This window comes from Ostrinia furnacalis, unplaced genomic scaffold, assembly GCF_004193835.3.
Source record: "Ostrinia furnacalis isolate ACB-3 unplaced genomic scaffold, ASM419383v2 OfSCF7112, whole genome shotgun sequence".
NCBI lineage: Eukaryota > Metazoa > Arthropoda > Insecta > Lepidoptera > Crambidae > Ostrinia > Ostrinia furnacalis.
The window spans coordinates 4,996-31,086 of NW_021137351.1; the positions used below are offsets into that span (position 1 = coordinate 4,996).

The following is a 26,091-nucleotide window of genomic DNA, read 5'->3' on the forward strand; positions in this document are numbered from 1 at the left end:
GGAAGGATCAAATTTGCCTATGAAAATATATCCCATTAAAACACAATAATTATGATAAATTATTTTATTTCCATAGTATGCGTAATACATAACTAAAAAGTCCTAAAATCATTATTAATTTCCCATATTTCGGGTAATTTTCCCACGTAAATAACTGAGAACACTGGTCTTTGACGTATTATTTTTTCGAGTGAATGACGTTTGATTTCAATTAATTTCAATATTTTAATGTCGGGAAATAAGTGATTGGATTATTATTTTACCTGTGAAATGTGATTCCTTAATTTTTGTTTGTTCGAACAGAACGGTTTTTACACAATTTCATCACACAAGACATGTCGTATTCGTGTTGTTTTTTCGCTGCTTAAATGTGTCAACTGTGTGAAGTTTGCTCTCGAAGTGGTGTAACAGGGTGTGAATGTGTGCGTGCCGGCCTGTACGTACAGGCAAGCTGGTTTATCCTAATGTCACAGTATTTTGTTGATGAGACTCCGTCCGACTTTTTTTATAGGTCCATGGCAGGAGCGATTTTGATATGAGAAAAGATGAGATGCTGATAACAATAATCTGACTAATCCTAAATACATAAAAAATACGATTTGTGTTAATAATTTAGAAGGAGAACTGTGGTCGCAAGAATGTATCTGCACAAACTATGCATTCCTGTGTTTTTTGCACTGTTGGCTAGTGTTGATATGAGTGAAAATAAATATTCACGAAGCGCAAATGAAAAGGATGTTGAAGGAGTTAATTTCAGGAAATTAGAAAAACCTTTTAGGATGAATAAGCTAAATCTACTGTGGACTAAAGCTCAACAGGTATTTCCCTCCCTTTACTTACTACTTATATCTAGGCAAAGTTCTTGTAGAAATAGATAAAAATAATCTAAATTCTAGTCACTTCTAAGCTAAAACTTTTTCCTTTTTAGCGTCTAACAGAGCCAAAATTGAAATCACTGTACAGTGATTTGATGATTCAAGACAAAGAAGAAATTACTTATAAACGGATTAAAAGTGAACGTGGGGACAAAGAGGGTTTGAAGGAAGCTGAATTGAGGCGCAAACTTACTAATATTATGTCAGTATATGGACTTCGAGAGCATTTTGGAGACAGCTCTAGTCCCCATAAAGACCCTCAAGTATGTACATACAAGTAACAATAACAATTTATGCATTACTGTGTTCAGAAAATCTATAAATCTACTATTTCATTTCAGTCTTACAACTCTGCTATTGATGACCACATCAATAAAAGTTTATTCAAAGATAAAAAACTAAATGCATTGTGGGCAAAAGCAGAGGCTTCAGGTTTCACAAGTGAAGAGTTGTCAGCTTTGAAAGAAGAGTTTTTGCATCACCAGGACAAAATTGACCAGTACTATGAAATACTTGAAGATGTAGAAAAAGGAGACAAAGACGGTTATAAAAGTATGTCTCTTAGTTTTGCTTTATTGGGGCAATTGACCTATTGTTTTTATCTGCTATCAGAATGTTTGCAGACATTCAAAGTGCACATACTTATCTACTCAGTAATTTTTAATGAGGTTTAATTATTAATAATTTATATCTTGCTCTCTACTGATAACACATCAATACTACTCTATAATACTAGACAGTGTTTATTGTTTTCAAATTGGAAAGGAACCACAAGTAACTATTGTAATTATTATTCTTACAGATGCTGTGGATGAAGAGGAACTGGATAGGTTCAATGAGATCAGTAGCCAGTTGGAAACCAATGAGATAAAAAAAGACTTCTTAGATAAGACCAACTTAGTCAGAGAAAAACACAGGGGACTGAGAGATAACTATGATAGATTGCAGAGAATTACATCTAAAGGTGCATTACTTTTTTATTTTAATAATTATGATAAAAAGATTATTCTTCCCATCTTGTTAATCCCATTTCCTATCCTACTAAAATATAAATGTTGTGACAATGGATGTTTTATTACCTTTTCACAGAAAAACTACTGAATGCTGGATTTTGGTTGAATCTACCGTATTTATAATAATGAAAAAGTATGTATTGTAAATCTATTTGTTACAGGTCCAAATAATAAGGAATTTATAGAACCCAAAGTTCAAGGTTTGTGGAGAATGGCCACTGCATCTAACTTTACTGTTGATGAACTTGCATCATTGAAGGTAATTTTTAACTTCCAATGGAGAATCCTACTATCCTACTAATATTATAAATGCGAAAGTTTGGATGTCTAGATGTCTGGATGTTTGTTACTCTTTCACGCAAAAACTACTGAACGGATTTTGATGAAACTTAACAGTGTTATTGTTTATAACCGAGAATAACTTAAAGGATATAATTTATGACGATCTGTGACAAACGAAATTTCACGCGGGTGAAGCCGCGGGCAAAAGCTAGTGTTCACTAATTTTGTTTTTTAGCTTTCTGTATTCTCTGTTAAAAATAAAAAATACACGTGAAATAATTATTTTGATGCGTCAAATAGTTTCCAAGATATTAAATTTTAAAGGTGCGGGCGGCGCCAGCCGGGGAACGCTGAAGCGGCAGGACTATTGCAATTTGCTTTTAGTTTTTTTTTTTCATCTTACGCATATCGACCACCATAACTACAGTTGTATTTAATTTTTTATCAGGTGGAGTTGCAACACTACGAATCCCGTTTGCTGAAGTTACGGAACTTGCAAGCAGACCATGTAAGCAATGTCGATAAACATCATAGCAAGGTTATTTTTATTTCATGTCACTTTTATTTTATTTATTAAACATTAAGGCTGAATTGCACCATCTTACTGTAACTTTGACAAACATCAAAAATCTTTCAAAATCCATACAAAAAGCACCGGTTAATGTTAGGCCCAGAACAGACGGTGAAACGCAACTGCAACGAAACTACAACTGCGAGTTGCATCTAAGTTTCTGCCATAGCGTCCGCTGAGAGACCACACATGACGCGACCAGTTTGAAACTTTTAGTTTCAGTTTCATTCTTAAGAATCATCAGAAAGTTGCAGTTTCGTTGCAGTTGCGTTTCACCGTCTGTTCTGGGCCTTATAGTTACGGTTAAAATTAGATGGTGCAACTCAGCCTTAGTGATTTGAGTGTTCATGTGTTTTCTTAACTATGGAGGCTAAAAACTTACGGAGCGATTTTCAGCTGAACTCGCTGCGGTGGCAGTTAGACCGGGGCCCGGGATTACCCAGCCGTCGCAAGATGGAGCGATTTACGATCATAGATTGTTCAGTTAAGTTCCAAACCCCGTCCAATCTCGAAAAGAGAAATTGACCATCTACATTTCCATGTGTAGATAGTAAGTGTTCGTATAGGTGTTGCGATCCCGTGTCCACTGCAGGCGCGGCTGAAAATCCCCCCGTAATGGCTTAGCCTTCAAACAGTGAAAGACATTTTTTTCGCTCCTTGGCACCTTTTTAGTTCCCTATTCCAAGACGATGTGTTCGTCCGTTTCACGTTTGCTCATATTCCGTAACATCCCCCAGGTGGCGGCCACCGGCGACAAGCTGGACCACCTGGAGCACGAGCAGCAGACCATCAAGAAGCACTCGCGCAAGGTGCAGAAGATGCACGACGACCTCGAGCAGCGCATCCTCGCGCGCCACTCCGAGTTGTGAGGCAGCTGGAACATCCTCCGGATCTTCTTCAAGTGGAATCTGCCAATCGAACTCTTGGCCATTATCGAAGAGGACGGCGCCGTTTTAGAATATTTTCAGATTCCAAAACCAAAATTTATTTGGGAGACCTTCGTGACATACATGATATATGGACTGCACAGACGAATGCTTAGGCGATGGCTTAAGCGTCTCAATTAGGTCGTGTTAATGTATGTGTTTTTGTATGATTAATTTTCAATCAACAGTTTTAGATATTATTATATCAAATGGAAATGTTTAAAATGAAATAACAAATCGGTTATGTTAATTAAGAAGAAAACAAAGTGCATTTAATAATGGTTAAGGGTTTGAGGACATGTAATAAATATTTTAAAATGCTCTCAATGCAAATAAATAGTAATCAATAACTTCAGGTTTACCAAATACTTGTAAGATATTTAATAAAAGAATCTCTAAACAGAAAGAATGTAATATGTTTAAGCATGTTTTCAATACATTTGTATTTTCTTGAAATGGGTTTTTATTGATTAAAGCCAGAGTTCCCTAATCAAGAACACACGCAAGATACTTGACAACGGTTTATTTGTCTAGAACTTACCGCATATCCTGCTATAATATTCGAGACAAAGTCCTCAATAATAATTTACTTATAAATATACAAATTACCCAAATAAACCTATTAAAAAAGAATTATTGAAAAACAGGTGGTATTATTAAAAACACCAGTGAATACAGTGCATCAATATATGATATTTAATCTTCATGTACAAGCAAATTTATTAATACACGTTTAATAATTCGCCTCTTTCTGCGAGAATATCAATCGTCGAAATTATAGATCGTATTATGCCATAATATAGTGTAAAATATGTATATATAAGGGCGGCGGCTCGAGGCAACGCAAAACACTGACCGGCACTTCGGAATCACATTCCAAGCTACCTACGTTACAAGTTAGTACGCAATATCTACATCAGACGAACGGCGACGCCGACTAACAAACTATAATTTGTCTAAGAGTACGTCGCGCGGCGAGCGGCAGTAACAAATAAAACTACATCCGGCTCCCCTCACGAGTTTCATTATAATGAATCGTTTAATGCTCACTTCAGTCGATCGTACAGTTATAAGTAGTTTCTCGATAGGACATTTTCTCTATTATGTATATAGATAATCTGTATAATATAATTCTTTCTCACTAATATCTACACCGTTTCCAAGGGTTACAATTAATATATAATCCTCGTCGGATAGTTAGGCGCGGCGACGAGAGAAGCCAACGTCGCGACCGATGCCGAGTCTCGCGCCTCCGTAAGGCAGGTCGGGAGCCGTCTAGTGGCTCCACTTGCTCCAAGTCTGCGGACAACAAACAACCCGTGTTAGTTCTCATCTCGGGCGAGTACAAGAGAGATAGATCCGAAAAGACTGGCACTAAGGTGCAGGGATCTAAGATGAAACACTTTACATTCGTAGTAGACAACGTAGTAGTGGGGGACAACGGAACTTTTTTGGTTTCGATGTCCACCACTGAGGGACAGAGCAACTCATTTCTTCTCAGTGTCCACCAGTAGGGCCCAACGGGAAGATTTCAGTAGCGCTGTCCCCCACTGGTGGACATTGCAACTTTTTTTCTCGATGTCCACCAGTGGTGGACAAATAGTGGGGGACATCGGGAATAAACGGATTTGAACAAGGTTCCCGTGAATGTTCCGTATTGGCAATGTGTTTATTTCTGTTAATGATTTGCTGTGATCTTACAGGACAAATCAAAAATATATTATTCAATTTTGACCAGTATTTTGGTACTTATAAAAGTTATCCCAACTAATATTATAAATGCGAAAGTAACTCTGTCTGTCTGTTACGCTTTCCCGTTTAAACCTCGCAACCGATTTTGATGAAATTTGGCATAGAGATAGTTTGAGTCCCGGGAAAGAACATAGGATAGTTTTTATCCCGGTTTTTGAAACAGGGACGCGCGCGATAAAGTTTTTCTGTGACAGACAAAATTCCACGCGGGCGAAGCCGCGGGCGGAAAGCTAGTAGATAATAAAAAAGGTAGCCCTCTTTTGTGACTTGATCATTTACGGACCCCGGTCTGATAATATTTTTTTTTTTCAATTCAAATTCAATAACAACGCGATGCAAAACGAATGTGAAGACGCGTACCTGTTTATCGGGGTGGTGGTGCTGGTCCCAGTGGTGGTGGTCGGGCGCGTGCGGCGGCGCGGGCGGCAGGTAGTGCAGCGGCAGCGCCTGCATGAGCGACAGCGCCGCCGCCGTGGCGCCCGAGCCCGCGCCCGCGCCGTACTCCAGCCCGGCGCCCGCGTGCGCGCCCACGTTCACGCCCACAGAGCCCATGCCGCTCACGCCCTGCTGTGGGAACGAGTTATGATATTAAAACACAAATATATTATATAGGAATCTACTGTTGAATATCCGAGTCGATTTCAGTTTAAGAAAAAAACAGATTCGATTATGATAAAGCCTGGTCTGTGAGCACGTAGAATTTTGTCCATTGACTCCAAGCTACCCATCCTTATCGCTCGCGCGTAATTATGTTGCTGTCGCACTCGCACACTCACTGCGGGCGCCCGTCGCACAGTCGCGACAGCAATATAATTACGCGCGAGCGATCAGGATGGGTAGCTTGGGGTCATTGGACAAAATTCTACGTGCTCACGGACCAGGCTTTAGCACACAAATTGCCGTAATTACTAATTAAATATAATACAAATTAAAGTAACCGATAACAAGAACTGTATTTGTGTCTATCCACAACGAGGAAGCTCCTAACCTGCATATCACCTGAAAGTAATGATCAAGCCGAGGCGAAATCGAGCTTCACCCGGAATTACATGAAGCGAGGTTTAAACTAATAATAAAACGTGCAGTTTACTTCTCCAAGCTGTCACTGTGTAAATCTTGCAAAGTTGACTTGCCATAGCTATTTACACAGTGCAAATCAGCTTACGGAAGTTGTACAGGTCNACAAGGGCGAGTACAAGAGAGATAGATCTGAAAAAACTGGCATATTTCGTAGCAGGGATCTAAGTTAAAGTAAATTACATATATAGTAAATAGTTTTTCACTTAAAAATGCTTATAAAAGTTTATAGGGGTGTGTGAGGAGTTCACGAGAGTATAGTCAATAACGCCAAGTTTTGACCCAATGAGACAAGGAAGGGAAAGCTTCACAGAGATGTACCGTTTCCGGGAATATTTTTACTTAGTGGGAATATTGAGGAACGTCCGTTCCCTGTAGGGAAGTCTTGACCTGAATAAAGTTGCAGAAATTTTCCCATCAAGTGGGCATATATCGGAAACATTAGCCAGGAAGTATTCCTGGGATAGGTCACATTGGTAGAAAAAGTGTCTAGTACTATATTGTTGTGCTCTAACAGAGCTATTGTTTGTTACTCGATCTTATTTTTAACACTTGTGTGTAACCACAACAAGATTAATTCATGAATAAATCGCTGCTTATAAACGAAAGGGCCACAAGTCAAAATCGGCTTCCAAATTGGACTTCGGTAAATATAAAAATATGGGTAATAATGGCAATTTTTTGGTAAAAAACGAATGATGGTACATCATCATCATCAGCCCTTTACAGTCCACTGCTGGACTATGAGCCTCCTCCACTATAGTGGAGTGCTTTGCCATAATACCCACGCTTGGCAAGCGGGTTGGAGATCGCAGTTCAAAAGATTGATGTTTTTCAGAGAGCGCTGCTGCCCATTCTCTGTTCGATGTGTAGTCCCTAAGTCGCCTCTTACGACACCCGCGGGAAGAGTAGGGGTTGGTGACAAATGTATTCTACTCTGCCGTCACCACACGGCTATGGTGAACGGGAATGACGGTACAGCAACGTCAAATAGTCCGACTGTACCTGTTTATCAAATAAAAAAAAATAACTTGTAGGGAGTCAAGAAGTGTGGCGCGGTGGAGTGCAATCTGTCCTAGGCAGCCGCAATTCCGCGCACACCTCCCGCGATTCGGCCAGTATAACCACAGAATAATAATAAGTACTTCGTACAGAAGATTTTCTTCGCGAAGTTATTTAAAAAAATGTATGCTCAATGTCGTTAACAATATGGTGTAATTTAGCTTGTCTCAAGAGTCGAGCATCATTTTGTTGACAAACGTCAGTGATCGGTACTGCGCCGAAGACATAGGGCTGACTTCGGTAAAATGATGTGTGACGTGAGGTGCCAAACTGCGAAAAATGGCGGAGGAAATACATGAATAAGCATGAATTATATTTTGTGTTTCTAATATTATTCAGGCAGTTAAAAAATACTGTAGAGTATTAATTGCACCGCCGTTTTTACATATGATTTATTGTTTTTACAATGCAAATGGGTGAAGAATACGTGCGTGCGTCAATACTCGCTCGTCATTGTCCTGTCGATTCGGTATCTCAGGAGGGGTAGTCGCGCGTGTTTTGTTTTCGATGTAAACTCGCGGAGATGAACAGGCCTGGTATAACCGCAAGGTTGGTATGGCCATGGGTGGTGGTGGGTTGTACCTGTTTATCGGGGTGGTGGTGCTGGTCCCAGTGGTGGTGGTCGGGCGCGTGCGGCGGCGCGGGCGGCAGGTAGTGCAGCGGCAGCGCCTGCATGAGCGACAGCGCCGCGGCCGTGGCGCCCGAGCCCGCGCCCGCGCCGTACTCCAGCCCGGCGCCGCCCGCGTGCGCGCCCACGTTCACGCCCACAGAACCCATGCCGCTCACGCCCTGCTGTGGAAGAGAATAGGTATGATAATAAAACACAAATCAATTGTATAGCAATCTACTGTTGTACGTAGAATTTTGTCCAATGACCCCAAGCTACCCACCCTTATCGCTCGCGCGTAATTATATTGCTGTCGCGACTGTGCGACGGGCGCCCGCAGTGAGTGTGTGAGCGCGATAGCAACATAATTACGCGCGAGCGATAAGGATGGGTAGCTTGGGGTCATTGGACAAAATTCTACGTGCTCACGGACCAGGCTTTAGCACACAAATTGCCGTAATTACTAATTAAAATATAATAATACAAATTAAAGTAACCGATAACAGGAACTGTATTTGTGTCTATCCACAACGAGGAAGCTCCTAACCTGCATATCACCTGAAAGTAATGATCAAGCCGAGGCGAAATCGAGCTTCACCTGGAATTACATGAAGCGAGGTTTAAACTAATAATAAAACTTGCAGTTTACTTCTCCAAGCTTACTTCCAAGCGTCACTGTGTAAATCTTGCAAAGTTGGCTTGCCATGCCATAGCTATTTACACAGTGTGAATCAGCAGTCTTGCGGAAGTCAATTTCTGCAAGTTTTATAGTTTTATTGCTAGTCTGAACCTCGCTTTACATTAACACCCCAACTTTCATTACAGCGCATCAAAATCACCTTTGCATTTGCAACTGTGAAATAAATAGGCATTAACATCAGACTATTTACACCCGTATTCACAAGCGATGTTTGCTTAAGTGAAGCAGCAAATCGAACGCACAGCATTGAATAGAGTTCTGTGATTGGTTCGGGTGTGACCCTGTGCGTTTACGCGCACTGTGAGACCTCATAGTAATGTTTGTGAATACGGGCATTAATCTCCACAGCAGAAGAACGACCCTCTAATTTCATTATCATTTCAGTCACAGGACATCCACTGCTGTACATAGGCCTTCCCCAATGACTTCCACATCGCACGGTTGGCAGCGGCCGTCGTCGGTCCACCTTGTGGGTGGACGTCCCACGCTGCGTTTTCCGGTACATGGCCTCCACTCCAGAACCTCTAATTTACCAGACATATAAAATGGTGGATTAGGCCTAATAAAAAAACAACATGCTACTGACCTGGTACCGGTCGTGGTCCGTGTGCGGGTGGTGCGGATGGTGCGGGTGGTGCGGGTGCGGCCAGTCGTCGCCGGCCGTCAGCTTCCAGGCGCGCTCGGTGCCGATGGGCCGCGGCTTGCGCTCCTCCTCCTCGCCCCAGCCCGCGCCGCCACCGGGCCCCCATCAATACAATATCTCCACTGACCTGGTACCGGTCGTGGTCCGTGTGCGGGTGGTGCGGATGGTGCGGGTGGTGCGGGTGCGGCCNTACCCAGCTTATAGCCTGGGGGGAGGGGCAAGCCTTACCCAGCTTCAGGGGGTAAGTAATACCCAGCTTCCGGCCGAGGGGGAGTCATACCTAGCTATGCTTATGGACTGGGGGAAGGGGCTAGCCTTACCCAGCTTCTGGCTTGGGGAGGGGGGGGGGGGAGGGGTCAAGTCATAACCAGTTTCTATAGGCTGAGGGGAGGGGCTAGCCTTTTTTTTTATGCATAACAAACAAATCATACCCAACTTCTGGCCGAGGGGGAAGTCATGCCCAGCTTATGACCTGGGGAGAGGAGAGGGGCGGGGTAGTCATACCCAGCTTCTAGGCTAAGATTAAATAGATTTCCAGCACGGAGCGGCTGTCCTTTCCTGCAGCAGCTGGCCCGCCCATGGGAACGGCGAATAGATAGTTAGGTGCGTATATTTAACTCAGAAAAACTAAATAACAGGTAGGTATTGCGTGTACATCGAAATGATTTTCATAGCAATGTCTTGTAGCCTAGGCAGAGTGTATCTGCCTCAGCTATACCTTATTGTTAGAAGTAAATAAATTAATACTTATACATTTTTATATTTTACTTGGAAGAAGATATGACTCTAACAACACTTATGAACACTTTATTTGAATAAATCGCCAAATATACCACCGCGGAGACCCCAATCGCGTCTCTGCGTNAGACATACAACATGAAATCATAATAAGTTAAATGACTGTGGATATTCCCATATGATTGGGGGACTCTACCTGAAGAAGGAGGAAGAAGAAGCATATGAAGCATACTATAAAAATGAAGCTACCCTGGAAATGAAAAAATCAAGAAGATTACTGATGACTAGGCAGCATGGTCTTTGACCTTAGCCTGTTCCAGAAGGAACGAATGGAACCAAAAAAAAAATAGATCATTTTCTCTATGATCGCTGGAGCGATTTTGATATGAGAAAAGATGAGATGCGGAAAAGCGCGGGAAACGTCGGGCGGTGTAGACGTCTTTCTATGGTTTTATTATTTTTTGTTATAAATTAATAACTAAATAGGATCAGTAAAGTAGTGTAGTGTATTTGTTTTAAGTGTATTGTTGTATTTATTTTATAATTTGTGTACTATTTCATCGGGCANGGCGGCTGACTAACATATTGTGTCACAGCGCGCGCAAACATGACACGCGGCGCGGACCAATACCGGCACAGGAAGAAGACGCGCCGTGCGTGGAGTATCCCGATTGGTCAATAGCATTTCCCGCGCTACTTAAATTCGTCTTCTGCGCAGGTACATCGGTGAGCCTTATTAAATGTGTACTACTGTACTGTTGTAGAAAATGCAATAAAACTAGTATCTACGTTAATTTTTAAGACATAAGAAAGATATATCTTTCTGAATTATCCAAATCGGACCATTCATCTCAGTCAGTGAACTATTTTAGTAATTTGGCCATAACTTTGTCAATTTTTGTCGTAGAACAAAAATTTTTGGACTGTATATTAAGGATTTCTTAGACCTATAAATCTGCATTCACAGCTAAAAATCGAAATGATCCTCATTGTAAAGTGTTTATTTAATAAAAGTATTTTCATTTTCAGATAGACGCAAAACGCGCGTCTTCCCCAGCGACAGTGGAGACAGAAGCCGCGGCCGCCTGTCTAGGCCTACCTTCGGAGAGGCACGAGCTCCCGGCGGGATCCGAACGCGGGCTCACACGAGGCGCGCTAAGCCTCGTCCACCGCGACACGCTTACCGTTGCCACTAAGCTGTGCTCTACTAAACTNTGCGGCCAGTCGTCGCCGGCCGTCAGCTTCCAGGCGCGCTCGGTGCCGATGGGCCGCGGCTTGCGCTCCTCCTCCTCGCCCCAGCCCGCGCCGCCCACCGGGCCCACGCCAACGCCCACCCCGCGCTCCAGTAGCGACTGGAATGAGATTAAATTGTGAACACAATGGGAAAAGAAACCGAAGCCAAAATACGTTTTGCTGATAAGTCACGCGTATAATGTAAACGGCGATTTTACTGCATCGAAGATTATTTACTCTGCTGATATTTTATTTCACTATGTATTGTTGCTGGTTCTACTTTTTTTTCGCAGAAAATTTTAAATCATAATTTGCCAATATCTTGGTAAAACATGTTGTATCACCTGTTAAAACTGTAAGACCAAATCATGTTGCTCTGTAATATGTTTTCACACATGTTTATGTAAATAAATATCTTTATCTTTACTATGCAACAGATAGCATCATCTTTCTTACGCAGAAAATCATTAAGCATACACTCAAAGGGGAGCCATTGTTGCTAGACATAATACAAATTAAGACAATGACTGCAGCCACTGCAGTGATTGTAAGTTACCTTAAAACCCGCTAAACATCGTGAAAGCAATAATAGTAGCGACAACACGCATATTTTACCAAGACCAGACACCGACGATCTACTGAGGGTCGCGGGAACTACGTAGATGTGGGCAGCAAAGCGAAGTTACTTCGAAAAACGTTGTTCCAAGTTTCAAATGTTATCCCTCTCACGCAAAGCCAGCATGAGCGACGGTGACAGATAAGACCCGAAACTATGTAAACGTTTTGGAGTAGCCCATCAGGACCGATCGCTGTTCAGCAGTAGACGTGCTTAAGTTGAAGCGGCCGGTATTATTTGTTACCTGGTAAGGGTGGTGCGGCTGCGGCGTGTGCGGCATGGGCTTGGGCGCGGGCTGCTGGTACGACATCAGCAGCGTGCTCAGGTTGGCCGCGTTGTTCGCGCTCGTGAACAACTGCAAAAGAAAGCGCGGTTAGTGATCAGACCATCGTCTACTAAGTTAAACGTTGTGGCATTCTATACTCGGAATAAGTGTGCTCTCGACTGTACAATGTTTTATTTTGGTAGCTTTGCAAAGCTTTGACATCAATTTTATTAGTCAATAGAGTTCGCGAAAAGGAAACATCATAGTATAAAAGAGGATTGTTGAGACCCATTGATTTTGTACGACAATGAATTCGTACAAAATCGAATCGAAGCGAGTCGTGTTTTGATAGCTCTAAAGAGTATGTTGACTTCTGTGAAAAGTACCCTATTAATTTGTGAAATCCCCAGACTAATTCATGACTAAATAACGGTTCTAGACATTCTAATGGTAGTAGTAGCTAAAAAAACTAACAGGCAGTCCTCTTTAGTAGAAGCTTACGACCGCAATGTAGGGTTCTAGTACATAGTGACTAGATGGAGAAGCGACATACGCCAGTATTCACAAACATTACTATGAGGTCTCACAGTGCGCGTGGATGCACAGGGTCACACACGAACCAATCACAGAGCTCTATTCAACGCTATGCGTTCGATTTGCTGCTTCACTTTAGCTAGCATCGTTTGTGTGTGCGATAGTACACTTTAGAAGTTTAGGTTCCTAAAGCCTGGTCCGTGAGCACGTAGAATCCCGTCCAATGACCCCAAGCTACCCATCCTTATCGCTCGCGCGTAATTACATTGCTGTCGCGACTGTGCGACGCGCGTCCGCAGTGAGTGTGCGAGCGCGACAGCAACATAATTACGTGCGAGCGACAAGGATGGGCAGCTTGGGGTCATTGGACGGGATTCTACGTGCTCACGGACCAGGCTTTAGATGAATGAAATGTCACTGGTTGCCGCTGCAGCTGATGACGTCACTCACCTGTTGGTTGTGCTTGTGCTGCATGAGCGGGTGTCTCTGCGCGAAGTCGGGCGCGCGCGGGTTGAGGCGCGACGCGGACTCCACGCCCACGCCCGAGCCCACCGAGCCCACGCCCACGTAGCCCAGCCCCATCGCCGAGCTGCTCATGTTCACGCCGCTCGACATCGATACCTGGACATTAACGATCGTTTTGAAGATACTCGATAACGATTCGAAGTCATAAGCTTGTCCCACGTTACGTTTTTTGCGGTTTGCGTTTGGCTGAAAATTTATACTCCGACATTACGTTACTCCGACACTACTGAATATTGACATGATTTTACTTCGACACTACACTACTCAGACAAAGGCGTATATTCTTTGTTTATTTAGGTAGCCACAACGGTACAGTAGTACACATTTAATAAGGCGCGTCGTGAATCTTCGGCCACGCAGACAAGGACAAAATTTTTCCGATTATGTTCCCCGTCGCACTTGCGCAAGCCCCGCCCATTTCATAATTACACTGCAGGCCAATTGTAACGGAATTACGGGGAATAAAATATTTATCTTTTTGCCAAAAAAAGTTTAATAGAGTATTTAAATAAATAAATAGACTTCTTAAAAAACAAATTATAAATACTCTTGTGGTACCCGTCGTTGTTCCCGATTTCCATAACACAAGTGCTTTTGCTACATACTTTGGGATCGATCGGAGCAATGTACGCGTCTAATATGTATTTATTTATTTACTAGCTTTTGCCCGCGGTTTCACCCGCGTGAGATTTAGTTTGTCATAGATCGTCATAACTTATAGCCTATATTATGTTATTCTGGGTTATAAACAATAATCATCAAAATTCGTTCAGTAGTTTTTGCGTGAAAGAGTAACAAACATCCAGACATCCAAACTTTCGCATTTATAATATTAGTAGGATTATTTTTGTGGGATGTATTTAATCCATAATTTAGAAATGTTAATATTTGCATGCTACATTATAATTGTAGCGAATTACGATAATGTACCTTATTTTGTTTATCATAACACCTTTAATATACTGTACTCTACTAAATGGCAAATAAATATTTGAATTTCCGAATGTGAGAAGAGTGAATGCTGAATCTATGAATGAATTGTGAATGTGTAGATGTACGGAGATTGGAGGCTCACAAAAATAAAACACTTTTTTTGCCACTAAGTGTACTTTTGTCTGCAACGCGTCTACGCACTCTAGAGTATGGCGGCTGACTAACATGTGTCACAGCGCGCGCAAACATGACACGCGGCGCGGACCAATACCGGCACAGGAAGAAGACGCGCCGTGCGTGGAGTATCCCGATTGGTCAATAGCATTTCCCGCGCTACTTAAATTCGTCTTCTGCGCAGGTACATCGGTGAGCCTTATTAATTGTGTACTACTGTAATACGTTACGTTTAATCGACAGTAAAACAGAATAACTTTGAATTTGAATAATGTGTAAAGGAGAAGTGTAAGAAAAGCTTACCATCATGTTGTGTCCATTCCGGGAGTTGTCTTGGTAAATAGTTCCATTTCTTGATAACCCACTCATATCCATTGCATTCACGCTGTTGCCTGTAAATACAAGAAGCATGTTATATTCAAATGATAAGTGTGAAAATTCCTTGCGTGATCGAATCAGAAATGAGGAGATCCGCAGGAGAACCAAAGTGACCGACATAGCTCGCAGAATTGCTATAATCAAGTGGCAGTCGGCGCGGCACATAGCTCGTAGAGACGATGGCCGTTGGGGCTGAAAAGTTCTCGAGTGGCGACCACGGGCTGGAAGACGTAGCGAGGGCAGCCCTCTACTAGGTGGACCGACGATTTGGTAAGGGTCGCGGGAAGAGTCTTGATACGGGCAGCGCAAGGTCGATCGTTATGGAAATCCTTAGGGGAGAATTTTATCCAGTGATGGACGTTTTTTGGCTGAAACGAATCTTTTGTGTAAAGAACGAAAATGTCTTCACTCTACGAGGGAAAACTTTCGCCTGAGTAATGACGTGGTTTACTCATTTATTTGACTAGGGTATACATACGCTTCCTAGTTCAAGCAAATTTCAGTGAAACCTACCAAATCTATGTAAGACCACTTTTGTACCTGGAATCAGAGTAAATACAAATGAGTAGGTCATCTTCATAAAAACGCCCGAGCGCGGTTTTTATATGAGCGCGCCAATATGCGGCGCGCACGCACACACTGACAAAATTTAGCGTTGATTAGCGGTGAGGTGCGCTGAATTTTGTCAGTGTGCGTGCGCGCCGCATACGTATTGGCGCGCGCTCACATACAAACCGCGCTCGGTGCGTTTCTATGAAGATGACCTACTTATTTGTATTTACTCTGCTGGAATTAAGCAAATAAAGAAATTTGATTATGCGAGATGTCTCACCAATGGGCAAGGGCTGGTGGTAGGCGGGCTGCGGGTGTATGGCGTGCGAGTGCGGCGGCTGGTAGGCCGGCGGCGGCGTGGAGCCGTGCGACGACGCGCGCGAGCACGGCGAGCAGCCGCCGCCGCCGCCGCGGTAGCCCGGCGCCTTGCTCGCGTCCACCATAGGCGATCGCTGCAATGGTCACAAACGTTTTATAAATATATATCTTTGGACAATCTCACACAGCGCCATCTAGCCCCAAAGTAAGCAATTAACATGCTTGTGTTATGGGTGCTAGCTTAACGGATATACTACTTACATACTTTTTTTTTTAAATACATACATATTATACATAGTAACACCCAGACCCGTCACAGAAATTAAAATTCATCATTTCAATTTCTGCCCGGCCGGGAATCGAACCCGGGACCTCTCGGCATAGTAGTCCGTTCTGAACCACTACACCAAACGGCCGGCCGAATACAATTTTAAACTTTCACGTTCCATAACAAATAAAATAGAGAAACACGGGTCTCAACGCGATATTTATTATATGAGTTACATATGTACTTAAGGCCCGTGTTTCTATATTTTAGTCGGAACGTTTTACGTCTCGCTGTTTGTAGCTCATCTTTCACAAATACATAAGAACGAGATTTTCACGTGGCATGCGCGGTACTAGCGATTTTGAATAACCCGTTGTCCTAAGCGAACTATAAATGCGGAAACGCGATTCGAGGCAAAACTCAAGAAAATTAGCAATCATTGCATTGCATGTAATAGTGGCCTACGTAGTTGCGTCGCGTATGTCGCGTCGCTTTATGACGCATTTCGACGCTCACCTAAGACAACGGTAAGAGTAGGCGCACACCGTTGATTTTTCGTCGGCCGATAGTTTTTTTTTTTTTAAACTACTCTAAAACTGCAGAGAAGCTTGAATAGGACCCTGTTTGTCTCTTATCAAATGTCGTACGTTCGCGCGCATTTTACAACATTACAAAGCTTAGTTAAAATAGCAGAAAGATTCAGATACCCTGACCTATAACTCCCCATCCAGCAGTTCGGAATAAAAGGCTGTATAATAATTAAAATAGAAGATAGAGTTAAGCCGTGTGGTGACGGCAGAGTAGAATACATTTGTCACCAACCCCTACTCTTCCCGCGGGTGTCGTAAGAGGCGACTTAGGGACTACACATCAAACAGAGAATGGGCAGCAGCGCTCTCTGAAAAACATCAATCTTTTAAACTGCGATCTCCAACCCGCCTGCCTAGCGTGGAGATTATGGCAAAACCCTCCACTATAGTGGAGGAGGCTCATAGTCCAGCAGTGGACTGTAAAGGGCTGTTGATGATGATGATGATAGAGACTTTCGAGTAAGTTGTGATTAGTCCTCAGGAGTCCCTTCGGCCATCTTAGAAACAATTCAGAATTTCAGATTATAAAACGATCGCACTAGCAAGTACTTAGACAAGAAATAAAGAGTAAGTGAGACGACGTACATGCAGCGCGCTGCGACTGACCTGCGGCGGCGGCTCGACGCTGTGGTCGGCGGCCCACATGCCGCCCCCGGCCGCCGACAGGTCCTTGAACAGCGAGTACTCCTGCGCGCCGCCGCCGCCGCTGCCCGATGCCTGAAACAACAGTAGGTATTAGGTACGATGCCCATTGACCGGCGCGCGTCGGAGCACACTTACACGGCCGTAAAGAAAATAGTATTTTATTGACAGTTCTTAAGAGTCGTAATTACTTACAACTGATTAAGAGACATTTCTGTCATTCATATTCGTCCGGATTGAAATGTCAATTAATCAGTTGTAAGCAATTACGACTCTAAGAACTGTTAATAAAATATTATTTTCTTTACGGCCGTGTAAGTGCGCTCCGACGCGCTCCGCCGCGCGCCGGTCAATGGGCATCGTACCTTATTTATCAAAAGTTGGTGGGAGTTGCACATATAACCAGTTTCAGTCAAATGACATCCACTGCTAGACAAAGGCTAAACAAGGACTTTCACAACCACCAGTCCTACGCTGCCTGCATTCAGTTACTCCCCTGGTATATAGCCAGTGTCAAGTAAATTCTTTTTCGTTAGTTTTTTTGTCAAACATTTTTAATATCTCCAATGTCGTGAAAGAGCATGGCCCATGGCTCTATTTTGCCCGAGGCAAATGGCTAATTGAGCTGCAAGCTTTCGGCTCTGCATTGTCATGGTAGCATTATACCTTGGTGATGAAAACATGGTGCTTCCTTAACTTTACAACTTCAGGTTCACCAGTAGAATAGCTCAGAATAATTTAATAGTTTTGATACTGACCTGTGGCGTGGTGTTGATGTGCAGCGCTGTAGAGGGATTCGATGTATTCTCTTGATTGTCGCTCCATGAGCTTGAATTATCAGGGCTTAGCTACAAACAAAAAAATACAACATCAGTAATACCGATCAAGTAAACAGTGAGATCATGAAGTCTATTAGAGTTATCCATTGTTTATGGATCACCTTGTAGAACAGATACATTCACTCATACTAAGAGCTTTATTCTTGTCGACGCAGCAATTTCCATTAAATTCTGGGCATTGCCCAATTCCTGTGTGCCTAAGTACAGGTTGACCTTTCTCTTCTAATTCTACTTATTTATTTATTTTTGGGAAACATACAGTTACAATACAATATAATATAAACTGGAGTCTTTGTAGCACAATAAAGGTAATCAAAAATATCATCATGCATGTGTTCTTTACGAGGTCATTACGACTTTTACGGTCAGCTCTCACAATGCTGATCTATAGTTAAACAGATATAGTGTGACTAGTGTGAGTCACGTAAAAGTGTACATATGAAAATAGATGAAACGAGACCTATTTTATCGACAAAAAAGAGGTCAAAAAATTTTTGAGATTTTTTTTTTAATTTTTTATAGATTTTTTTTTCTTCCAATTACTTATTGTAAAAAAACGTAATAACTTTTAAACTAAGCAGTATATCCTGATAAAATAAAAACAGCAATAATGCTAAATAACAGGCGATACTAAAAAATACATAAAATACACAAAAAATAATACAAAGTAATAAAAACCACCGGTTATAGGGGCATTTTTTGGAGAAATTTATCAAATAACCAAAAAAACACGAATTTAAAAGCAGATTTTTTTCAAAAAGTATCATTTTTTAGTATTTGTTGGCCTTTTTTGTGTATTTTATGTATTTTTTTAGTATCGCCTGTTATTTAGCATTATTACTGTTTTTATTTTATCAGGATATACCGCTTATTTTAAAAGTTATTACGTTTTCTTTACAATAAGTAATTGGAAGAAAAAAAATTCTATAAAACATTTCTGCACATACGTAGATTTGACCGATTTAGGCGGCCAAAAATATTTTTTGCTTGAAATTAGTTATAAGTACAAAATGAAATTAAAATAAATTATTTTTGACCCTATTTTATTATTATTATTGATAATACAGCATTTTTACACCTAAATATAGCAATTTTGAAAAAAAAAAAAAAAAGTGTCATTATTATTATTGATAGCGCAATTTAACACTTAAATATTAACGAAAACGATTAATTTTTATTTTTATAAAATAAAATTGAAGTAGGTACTTATATATTAATTTCACTTTGAGAGCATTCCTCCGATATTGGCTCACGATTTGGTTTGGCAGACATCAACATTTCCATTGTTTCAGGAAGGAATGCTTTGTGAGAAGGTTTCTTAATTTCTCTCCTGGAGCTGATCAAGGGGTCCGATGTTAATAAAAGTCTATTAAATACATCTAAATTGCATTCCTTTCTAGAAAACTTTCTAGCAAAGTTAAGCCGGTATGATCGGAAATGCTTGTTCCGGGCTTCTGCTGCCTCCTCAGATAATTGACCAATTGGAATTAACGAATTGCTTATAATTTGCCCCCCATGCATTAATATTTTATGCATCGTCGGAGTCATTGGATGCCATCCATACAGCTCCACATACAATTTCGCAGTATCATAAGCATATTCATCATATTTTGGGACATTAATTTCATGACCACTAGATATTGTCTCCAATATAACTTTAAGCCTATAGATAAGTTCAAAATTAATTCCTGTGATCTCAGATGCCAGTTCAGGATTTTCGAAAAATCTCCTGCTTGTGTTGCCGTCATTAGTATTACCAAAGTTAGCCTTTGGCATATCTATGAGTAGTCCAGTTTCATTGCGAAATCTAACTTGTATTTCGGACTTTCGTTGCGCTTCCAGTGCTTTTTCTTCTGTGGTTCTTCTCTCTCTGTATTTTTTCACGGGTAATTTGTACGCCAGATGGATTATGCTTTCGAAAACCCGAATTCTAGCATGCAATACTGACACGCCGAATTCTAGAGCTTGTGGGCTCACTTCATTCTTTTTGTTTAAATCGTTGAAGCTTTTCGAGGTAGCCCCACAGATGTAGCATTGCGAGGTTGATTTCGTGTCTGTAGCGGCGTTACACACCTTTCCGTCTACCATTGTCATTTTCAGAATATGTCCAAATTTATATTCCTTATCTTGTAAATTTACTTTTGTACTATTTAACAGCCTTACTGAATCTTCCACATAACTTATCTCGTCTTTTGTTATATCTGTAGACTCTTTCAAATACCTAAATCTGATAGGACGGCAAAATCGAGACGAGGATGGTGTTGGGTTTTGCCATATTAATTTATCGTTTTCTTTTCCACAAACAATGCGCAATGGTACAAAAGAACTCAAGAAAATGTTTCCATCAGAGTCAGTATCATTATCAAAAATTTGTTTAAACTTTGATTGTTGTGAGCCATCACAACCCCATTTACAGGTGATCGTTAGCGATTTCCGTTCTTCTTCATTAAGCGTAAGTAACACTTCTTCTAGGTATATTGATAAGCGCTTCACAGTAACGTCCATTAGGCATTGTAAGTTGCTCTCTGCGGAAGTAGCTGTAACACTCATGGATTCTTCTGGCGGATAACATTCTTGTTTCGCCTTTAGCAAAAGATCGTAACAAGGGAAATGTTTTGGGTTTGTTGCCCTTATTATTTCGTATTGCCGTCTAGAAAGATCAGCTTCCACGAACATCTGAAGTGCTTGCAGAGGCGTTAGAGGAGGAGGTAATACTTCATTCGTGTTGACTTTCGAATAGGCAGTTCTATATTCACTGGCTAGTGTGGGTGAATTAGTAATTTCTTTGAGAACTTTTGAAGCATCCCTGTGCCCAGTATTTTGTAAAACCGATTGTGCAGCATGGATAATGACGTCATGGTCCAAAGTAGCACGGACTTCTTCCGTTTTTCTTCTTTTGCTGCGCTCACTTAAATCTTTAAAAGGTTTAGGTGGTCTACCTTGTGGAGAGGCCGATTCTAATGGAATTACGAAAGTTCCATCTAACCAATCTCGGTTGTTTTTAAAAAAAACTTCTTCGTGTTTATTGGCTTTCATCCACCTTTTCTTAAATTCACTTTTCACATAAGAATAATTTTTCTTCAAAATTTTTATAGCATTTTCTGTGTCTCCATAACGATTCATAAGAAAATCTTCATAAAATTCAAGTTTTTCATTAAAACTTGGTAAATTTTGCCTTTGTATCTGCTCAAATAAATATTTTCGAGTCACTACTTTAGTACCCGAGGCACCAGTCACGCCTAAAACAAAAATTTAATTGATTTAATACAAAGTAGCCATAAAATGATATTTTGCTCAATTTTGACTAGACGTCTTCAAATGCTGTTAATTTAAAAAAGCGCGGGTTTCCGCGGCTAATGTATTTGTAGTTTTAAAGAACAATATGTAAAGTATTCAAAAATAAAGAAATTATTGCTCGGACGGACCCTGAAGTATATTAAACGAACTCATTAAAATAAAAAATACAAAAAAAAAACTCATTTTTGATACAGCTATCTTTGACCAATTTTAAAAATATTTAGGAAAACGAAAATTAAGTAAATTACTGTTGAATAACATAGTCTAATACCTGAATTATCGTAATCCATCACTATCACACGAAAACAACTGTTTTAAAAATAAATATGCAATTTACAATAGTTGCAAATTTAAGAGCGCCCGGAAACAAATACATACACGTTAAGCGAATTATCGAATTCAGACTACTCAAGAAGGTAGACCTGTGCATATTAAACGTTGAAGAGGGTACCTTGGTATTCCTGGAAGTGTGTACTACCCACGTAAATGGTTTATTTGTCATTATATTGTATTTCGGAAAACAGACTTTTGGCCGCCTAAATCGGTCAAATCTACGTATGTGCACTGGTCATCCTGCTCACCCTGCTCTTGAGTGAGCAGGATGTCGAGTTTGCCGCGCGAGCCCGTTCGCCCAGTGTGGACGCACCATAACGCGAACGGAACAGCGAATATAAAGTAATGGAAATTGAAGTAAATCGAAGTGGCAGTATGCTGAATGGCTGTAGATCCGATAGTCGAGTGACGATCACTTACTTATTTACTTAGTATTGGAAATAAAATAAAAAACTGGTGCTACAATATACGTAAATTTAACTCGATCGACAAAGATCGCACATTATGGATAATGTGAAACCTACGTTCAGCACCAGAATGAAGCTGTTGGAGTAGCATGCATCCTCTAGGGTAGCGGCAGCTATAGCTAACCTACATCACCCATCGTTTGCAACAGGGAAGTAGTAAAATTAATTTGCTAATCATTTTGTTCATGTTTTATTATTCACATATCTGCAGAACGGGTCATCGGCCGTGGCGGCCGCAGGCGCGGTGGCGGCGAGCTTTCGAACGCGCGCGCCCACAATGGCACCAGTGTATTTTGAGCCTTATTCTTATGCTATTAGTTCACATACCTGCAGTGTGTAGGTGCGGGTGTAGTCGGTGCTACGGGCGCGGACGCGGCGACTGGCGCGGTGGCCGTGAGTTTAGCAGCGAAGGTGTAACGTGCGCCTACGATGACGCCAGTGTATTTTGAACCTTATTCTCATGCTAATAATCAACATACCTGCAGCGTGGGTCGTTTCTCAGCGGGCTGCGGCGCGGGCGCGGGTGTAGGCGGTGCTACGGGCGCGGACGCGGCTGGCGCAGTGGCCGTGAGTTTAGCAGCGAAGGTGTGGGAGCGCGCGCCAACGATGGCTCCGGTGTAGGATAGCGTGGGCTTAGCGGCTGGCGCTGGTACGTTGCCGCTCGCGCCTGAGGAAGACGCGCGCTTCTCGCCTACTGCCACTGTTGGATGAAAATTAAGTTGTAGTACGTAACTTACAGAATGGGTGTAGAAGATCAGGAGTAAATTAACATCAAATCATAGAGCATTCGTCATATTCCAAGTGACTCATGCGGGCCCGCGCAAGTTGTAATACAAGAAACTCTTTGATGAATGAAGTATGTCACACCAAATTTGAACGCGGGTCCGCGCTCCAACCGCGCCACACTGCAACTGCCGAAATACAAACGAGGCGGCGCGGGTGCGGGATAGAAGCGGCGCGAACGCGGGTCTGCGCTGTTGTATTACTATGGCGGCCATATTAGCATGACACACCGGACGCAGGGCGGTGGAAGCGCGTTGAAAGCGGTTTTCGAATATTTAAATTTTTGACAACTGCTTTGAAACTTCGCTGCTTTCAGTGTGCCTCAGCCGCGCTGCAACTGACCCGCACTGCTTCTGACCCGTGTTTGGTCTGTGGAAGCCTTAAGAGCGTTTACGTTTTTTAATAGTTTTCAAATGTTTATAGCAAAACAATAACAATGAATTAAATATCGTTTCAAAGTAAATATTTTAAAAAAGATGTTGTTTTATTATATTAAGCTATTTTTATGTTGAATAAAGGAAGAATATTGGTGAAAAAATCACTTTGATTTTTGGGTATTTCACGTTCTTTTAATTCGTGATTTCTTATTGTAAAATGCTTAAATCTAAAAAAATTCTCAGATAACTATTTGCCCAAGGATCTATGCTACAGGATATAAATGTTTGTTAAATCGTTTTCACAGTATTTTTATAAAAAATTCAGCTTGTAAACTGACGCTAAAGTGGAAATTTACAAAATCTTGATAGAATTCTTAAATACTAAACTAATCGCAATATTTTCTCAATTAATTATTCAGACAACGAAATTGCCTAACTATTTATGCCTATAACATATTTGTAGTATTACTGGTTAATGATTGTAACGAGTTAAAAAGTACTGTTTTTGCAAACGGCGTAAACGCTCTTAATCGTTATTAGTTACTGACCGTGCAGACGCAGCTGCGGCGGGCGCGCGGTGGTGGCGTGCTGCTTGGTGGCGGCGGGCGCGCGCGCCGTCGGCGTGCTGCGGCTGCTGGCGCTCGCGCTCACGCTGCTGCCCTGCTGGAGAATCAATCAACAAAGTCAAAGTCAAAGTCAACATTTCTTTATTTGTTTAGACTAATAAATAGTTCTTACAAATCGTCATTTTGCTCTTAAGGAGCCTCTACATGTCTCATAATCTTTTTACCCTACCAGCGCTTCGAGACCAACATTTGGCAAGTGCTGAGAAGAAGCGCCGCAACAAACTCAGTCACCACTGTCTGCCGGTTAATATAATAAATAGAAATAGTAGTAGTAGGTACATTCGATTCAGGAGCAGTTCACTGAATTTACCATGCATTCTTGTGTATCATAAGAATGGGTATACAAGATTGCGTGGTATATTAAACAAGGTAGTGACGTGCTAATATCTAGACTTACATATTAAGGTACTAGTAGAAATGACTCATAACTCACAACAGGCTCATAACCCGTCCTCGTACCCCAGATAGCAAGCGAACTTGCTGCAAATATGATTTTTATTTGAAAATAGATTGTCACGTCAAATATGACAAATCAAGTTTGTGGCAATATTGCTGTATAGATGACCCACGCTAAACTGTCCCACCAAACTCAATGACAGGGGGGCGCTACCATCGTTCAACTATATGGTTTCCAACATGGCAAAAATCTGAACCAGCGATCCGGTATTGACGGTGGCGCCCCACTGTCAATGTCATCGACAGGACAGTCCAGTATTTTGGAACTATAACTATCCATTGCCTGTCATGTCATCTCGTTCTATCGCAAAGAATCGCCATTTGATGAGAGCGAGAGCAAAAACGGAAATGGATAGTTAACAGTGTGGCCGTGTGTGCTTGAAAAAGGACGTTGAGCAACTCGAATAAGCAAAGAAGAAGCACTTCACCCGGAATCCTCAACCACGGAGGAACTGGCTATCTTACCTCTAACTGCCGGAACACAACAATGCTGTTAACATTGTTGTTATGGCGACAGACTTAGGTAAGATGGTGGTAGCTAGCCAGGCGGACTTAGAACAAGCCCTACCACCAATCAAACCGAACAGAAAAATCTGCCCCCACTGGGAATCGAACCCGTGACCTCTGCGTCTGAAGCAGGTGGTCTTACCACTAGAGCACAGAGGCGGTTAAGTTTGCCATAGAAAGACTTCATCGGGAACATGTTCGTCTTTCAAACACTGTTCAGAGTTACAATCTCATTCTTTGGAAGTTTGGATAAGGATAGTACGGATTTATATAGTCTGGTCTGTGAGCACGTAGAATTTTGTCAAATGACCCCAAGCTACTCATCCTTATCGCTCGAGAGTAATTATGTTGCTATCGCGCTCGCACACTCACTGCGGGTGCCAGTCGCACAGTCGCGACAGCAATATAATTACGCGCGAGCGATAAGGATGGGTAGCTAGGGGTCATTGGACAAAATTCTACGTGCTCACAAACCGGGCTTTAGTAGGTTTAAAGAACATTTATTTCTCATTAAAAACATTACAGTCACTTACATGAGAAATTAACAAATTTTATGTAGGTAGATAATTTACAAGTTGTCCAATAGCCAGAACAAGCAGATGTACTTCTGCGGGAACCGTCCTAACAAACCAGTACTTACGTGAACTTTGTTGTACATACGTTTACACTCAGTTTTCTAGGTTGACAGTTTCTAGTATGTTATAGTTACCTTGGGCGGCGGCTGCTTGGGCGGCTTGGGCTGCGGCGGCTGCGGCTGCGGCGGCGGCTGCTTGGCGGGCTTGGGCGGCAGCAGCGCCGCGATGTCCGCCTCGGGGTCGCGGATCATGGCCGCGATCAGCGAGCCCGCTTGCTTCGTGGCCTCCGCTGAGCCCCTGGGAATCAAACGGGAAAGTTAGTCTTAAATATGAGACCAACCAACTCGATATATCATTTTGCTGCCACTTGGGGACTTCGTTTTATCTATAGTCAATAGAATATAGAATGATCAAACAACATTGTTGTTTCAATATGACTCGCACACAAAAAGAGAAACTCGGAAACAAATGAACACCTTTGCGTTGACGAATCATTTGCAAGCGCGCTGTTTAGGCACAAAGGAACGTCCTGTTATAATGGATAATTTTAGCCTTAG

The 26,091-nt window shown here is 41.9% G+C and overlaps 2 protein-coding genes across 3 annotated transcripts in view; one reads left to right on the forward strand and one right to left on the reverse strand.

The window, feature by feature from the left end:
• Nucleotides 1-449: 449 nt before the first annotated feature.
• On the forward strand, nt 450-4,123 carry LOC114363400 (alpha-2-macroglobulin receptor-associated protein). Of its 2 annotated transcripts, none has more exons than XM_028319098.1 (7): nt 450-818; nt 929-1,138; nt 1,217-1,427; nt 1,678-1,839; nt 2,050-2,147; nt 2,619-2,708; nt 3,479-4,123. In XM_028319098.1, the coding sequence occupies exons 1-7, from the start codon at nt 639-641 to the stop codon at nt 3,608-3,610; spliced, it is 1,083 nt and encodes a 360-aa protein (XP_028174899.1). In that variant the 5' UTR covers nt 450-638; the 3' UTR covers nt 3,611-4,123. The 2 variants fall into 2 exon arrangements, with proteins under 2 accessions (XP_028174899.1, XP_028174900.1); XM_028319099.1 differs by having other exon boundaries at nt 2,619-2,678.
• Nucleotides 4,124-4,293: 170 nt separating this feature from the next.
• LOC114363405 (multiple ankyrin repeats single KH domain) overlaps nt 4,294-26,091 on the reverse strand; it is a 117,492-nt gene continuing 95,694 nt past the window's right edge. The window contains 14 exon segments of the mRNA XM_028319108.1: nt 4,294-4,966; nt 5,780-5,986; nt 8,141-8,350; nt 9,452-9,625; nt 11,560-11,598; nt 12,340-12,450; nt 13,345-13,515; nt 14,830-14,918; nt 15,737-15,908; nt 17,239-17,349; nt 18,033-18,122; nt 22,690-22,910; nt 23,919-24,033; nt 25,669-25,831. Coding sequence (XP_028174909.1) covers nt 4,943-4,966; nt 5,780-5,986; nt 8,141-8,350; nt 9,452-9,625; nt 11,560-11,598; nt 12,340-12,450; nt 13,345-13,515; nt 14,830-14,918; nt 15,737-15,908; nt 17,239-17,349; nt 18,033-18,122; nt 22,690-22,910; nt 23,919-24,033; nt 25,669-25,831 — 1,897 coding nt within the window. The 3' untranslated portion in view covers nt 4,294-4,942.

Excerpts from the sequence above, each read along its gene's own strand:
- LOC114363400 (XM_028319098.1), top strand. The coding sequence starts at position 639 with ATGTATCTGCACAAACTATGCATTCCTGTGTTTTTTGCACTGTTGGCT. Across the intron at positions 1,428-1,677 it reads AGACAAAGACGGTTATAAAA|ATGCTGTGGATGAAGAGGAA; the intron begins GTATGTCTCTTA and ends TTATTCTTACAG. Across the intron at positions 1,840-2,049 it reads GCAGAGAATTACATCTAAAG|GTCCAAATAATAAGGAATTT; the intron begins GTGCATTACTTT and ends TATTTGTTACAG.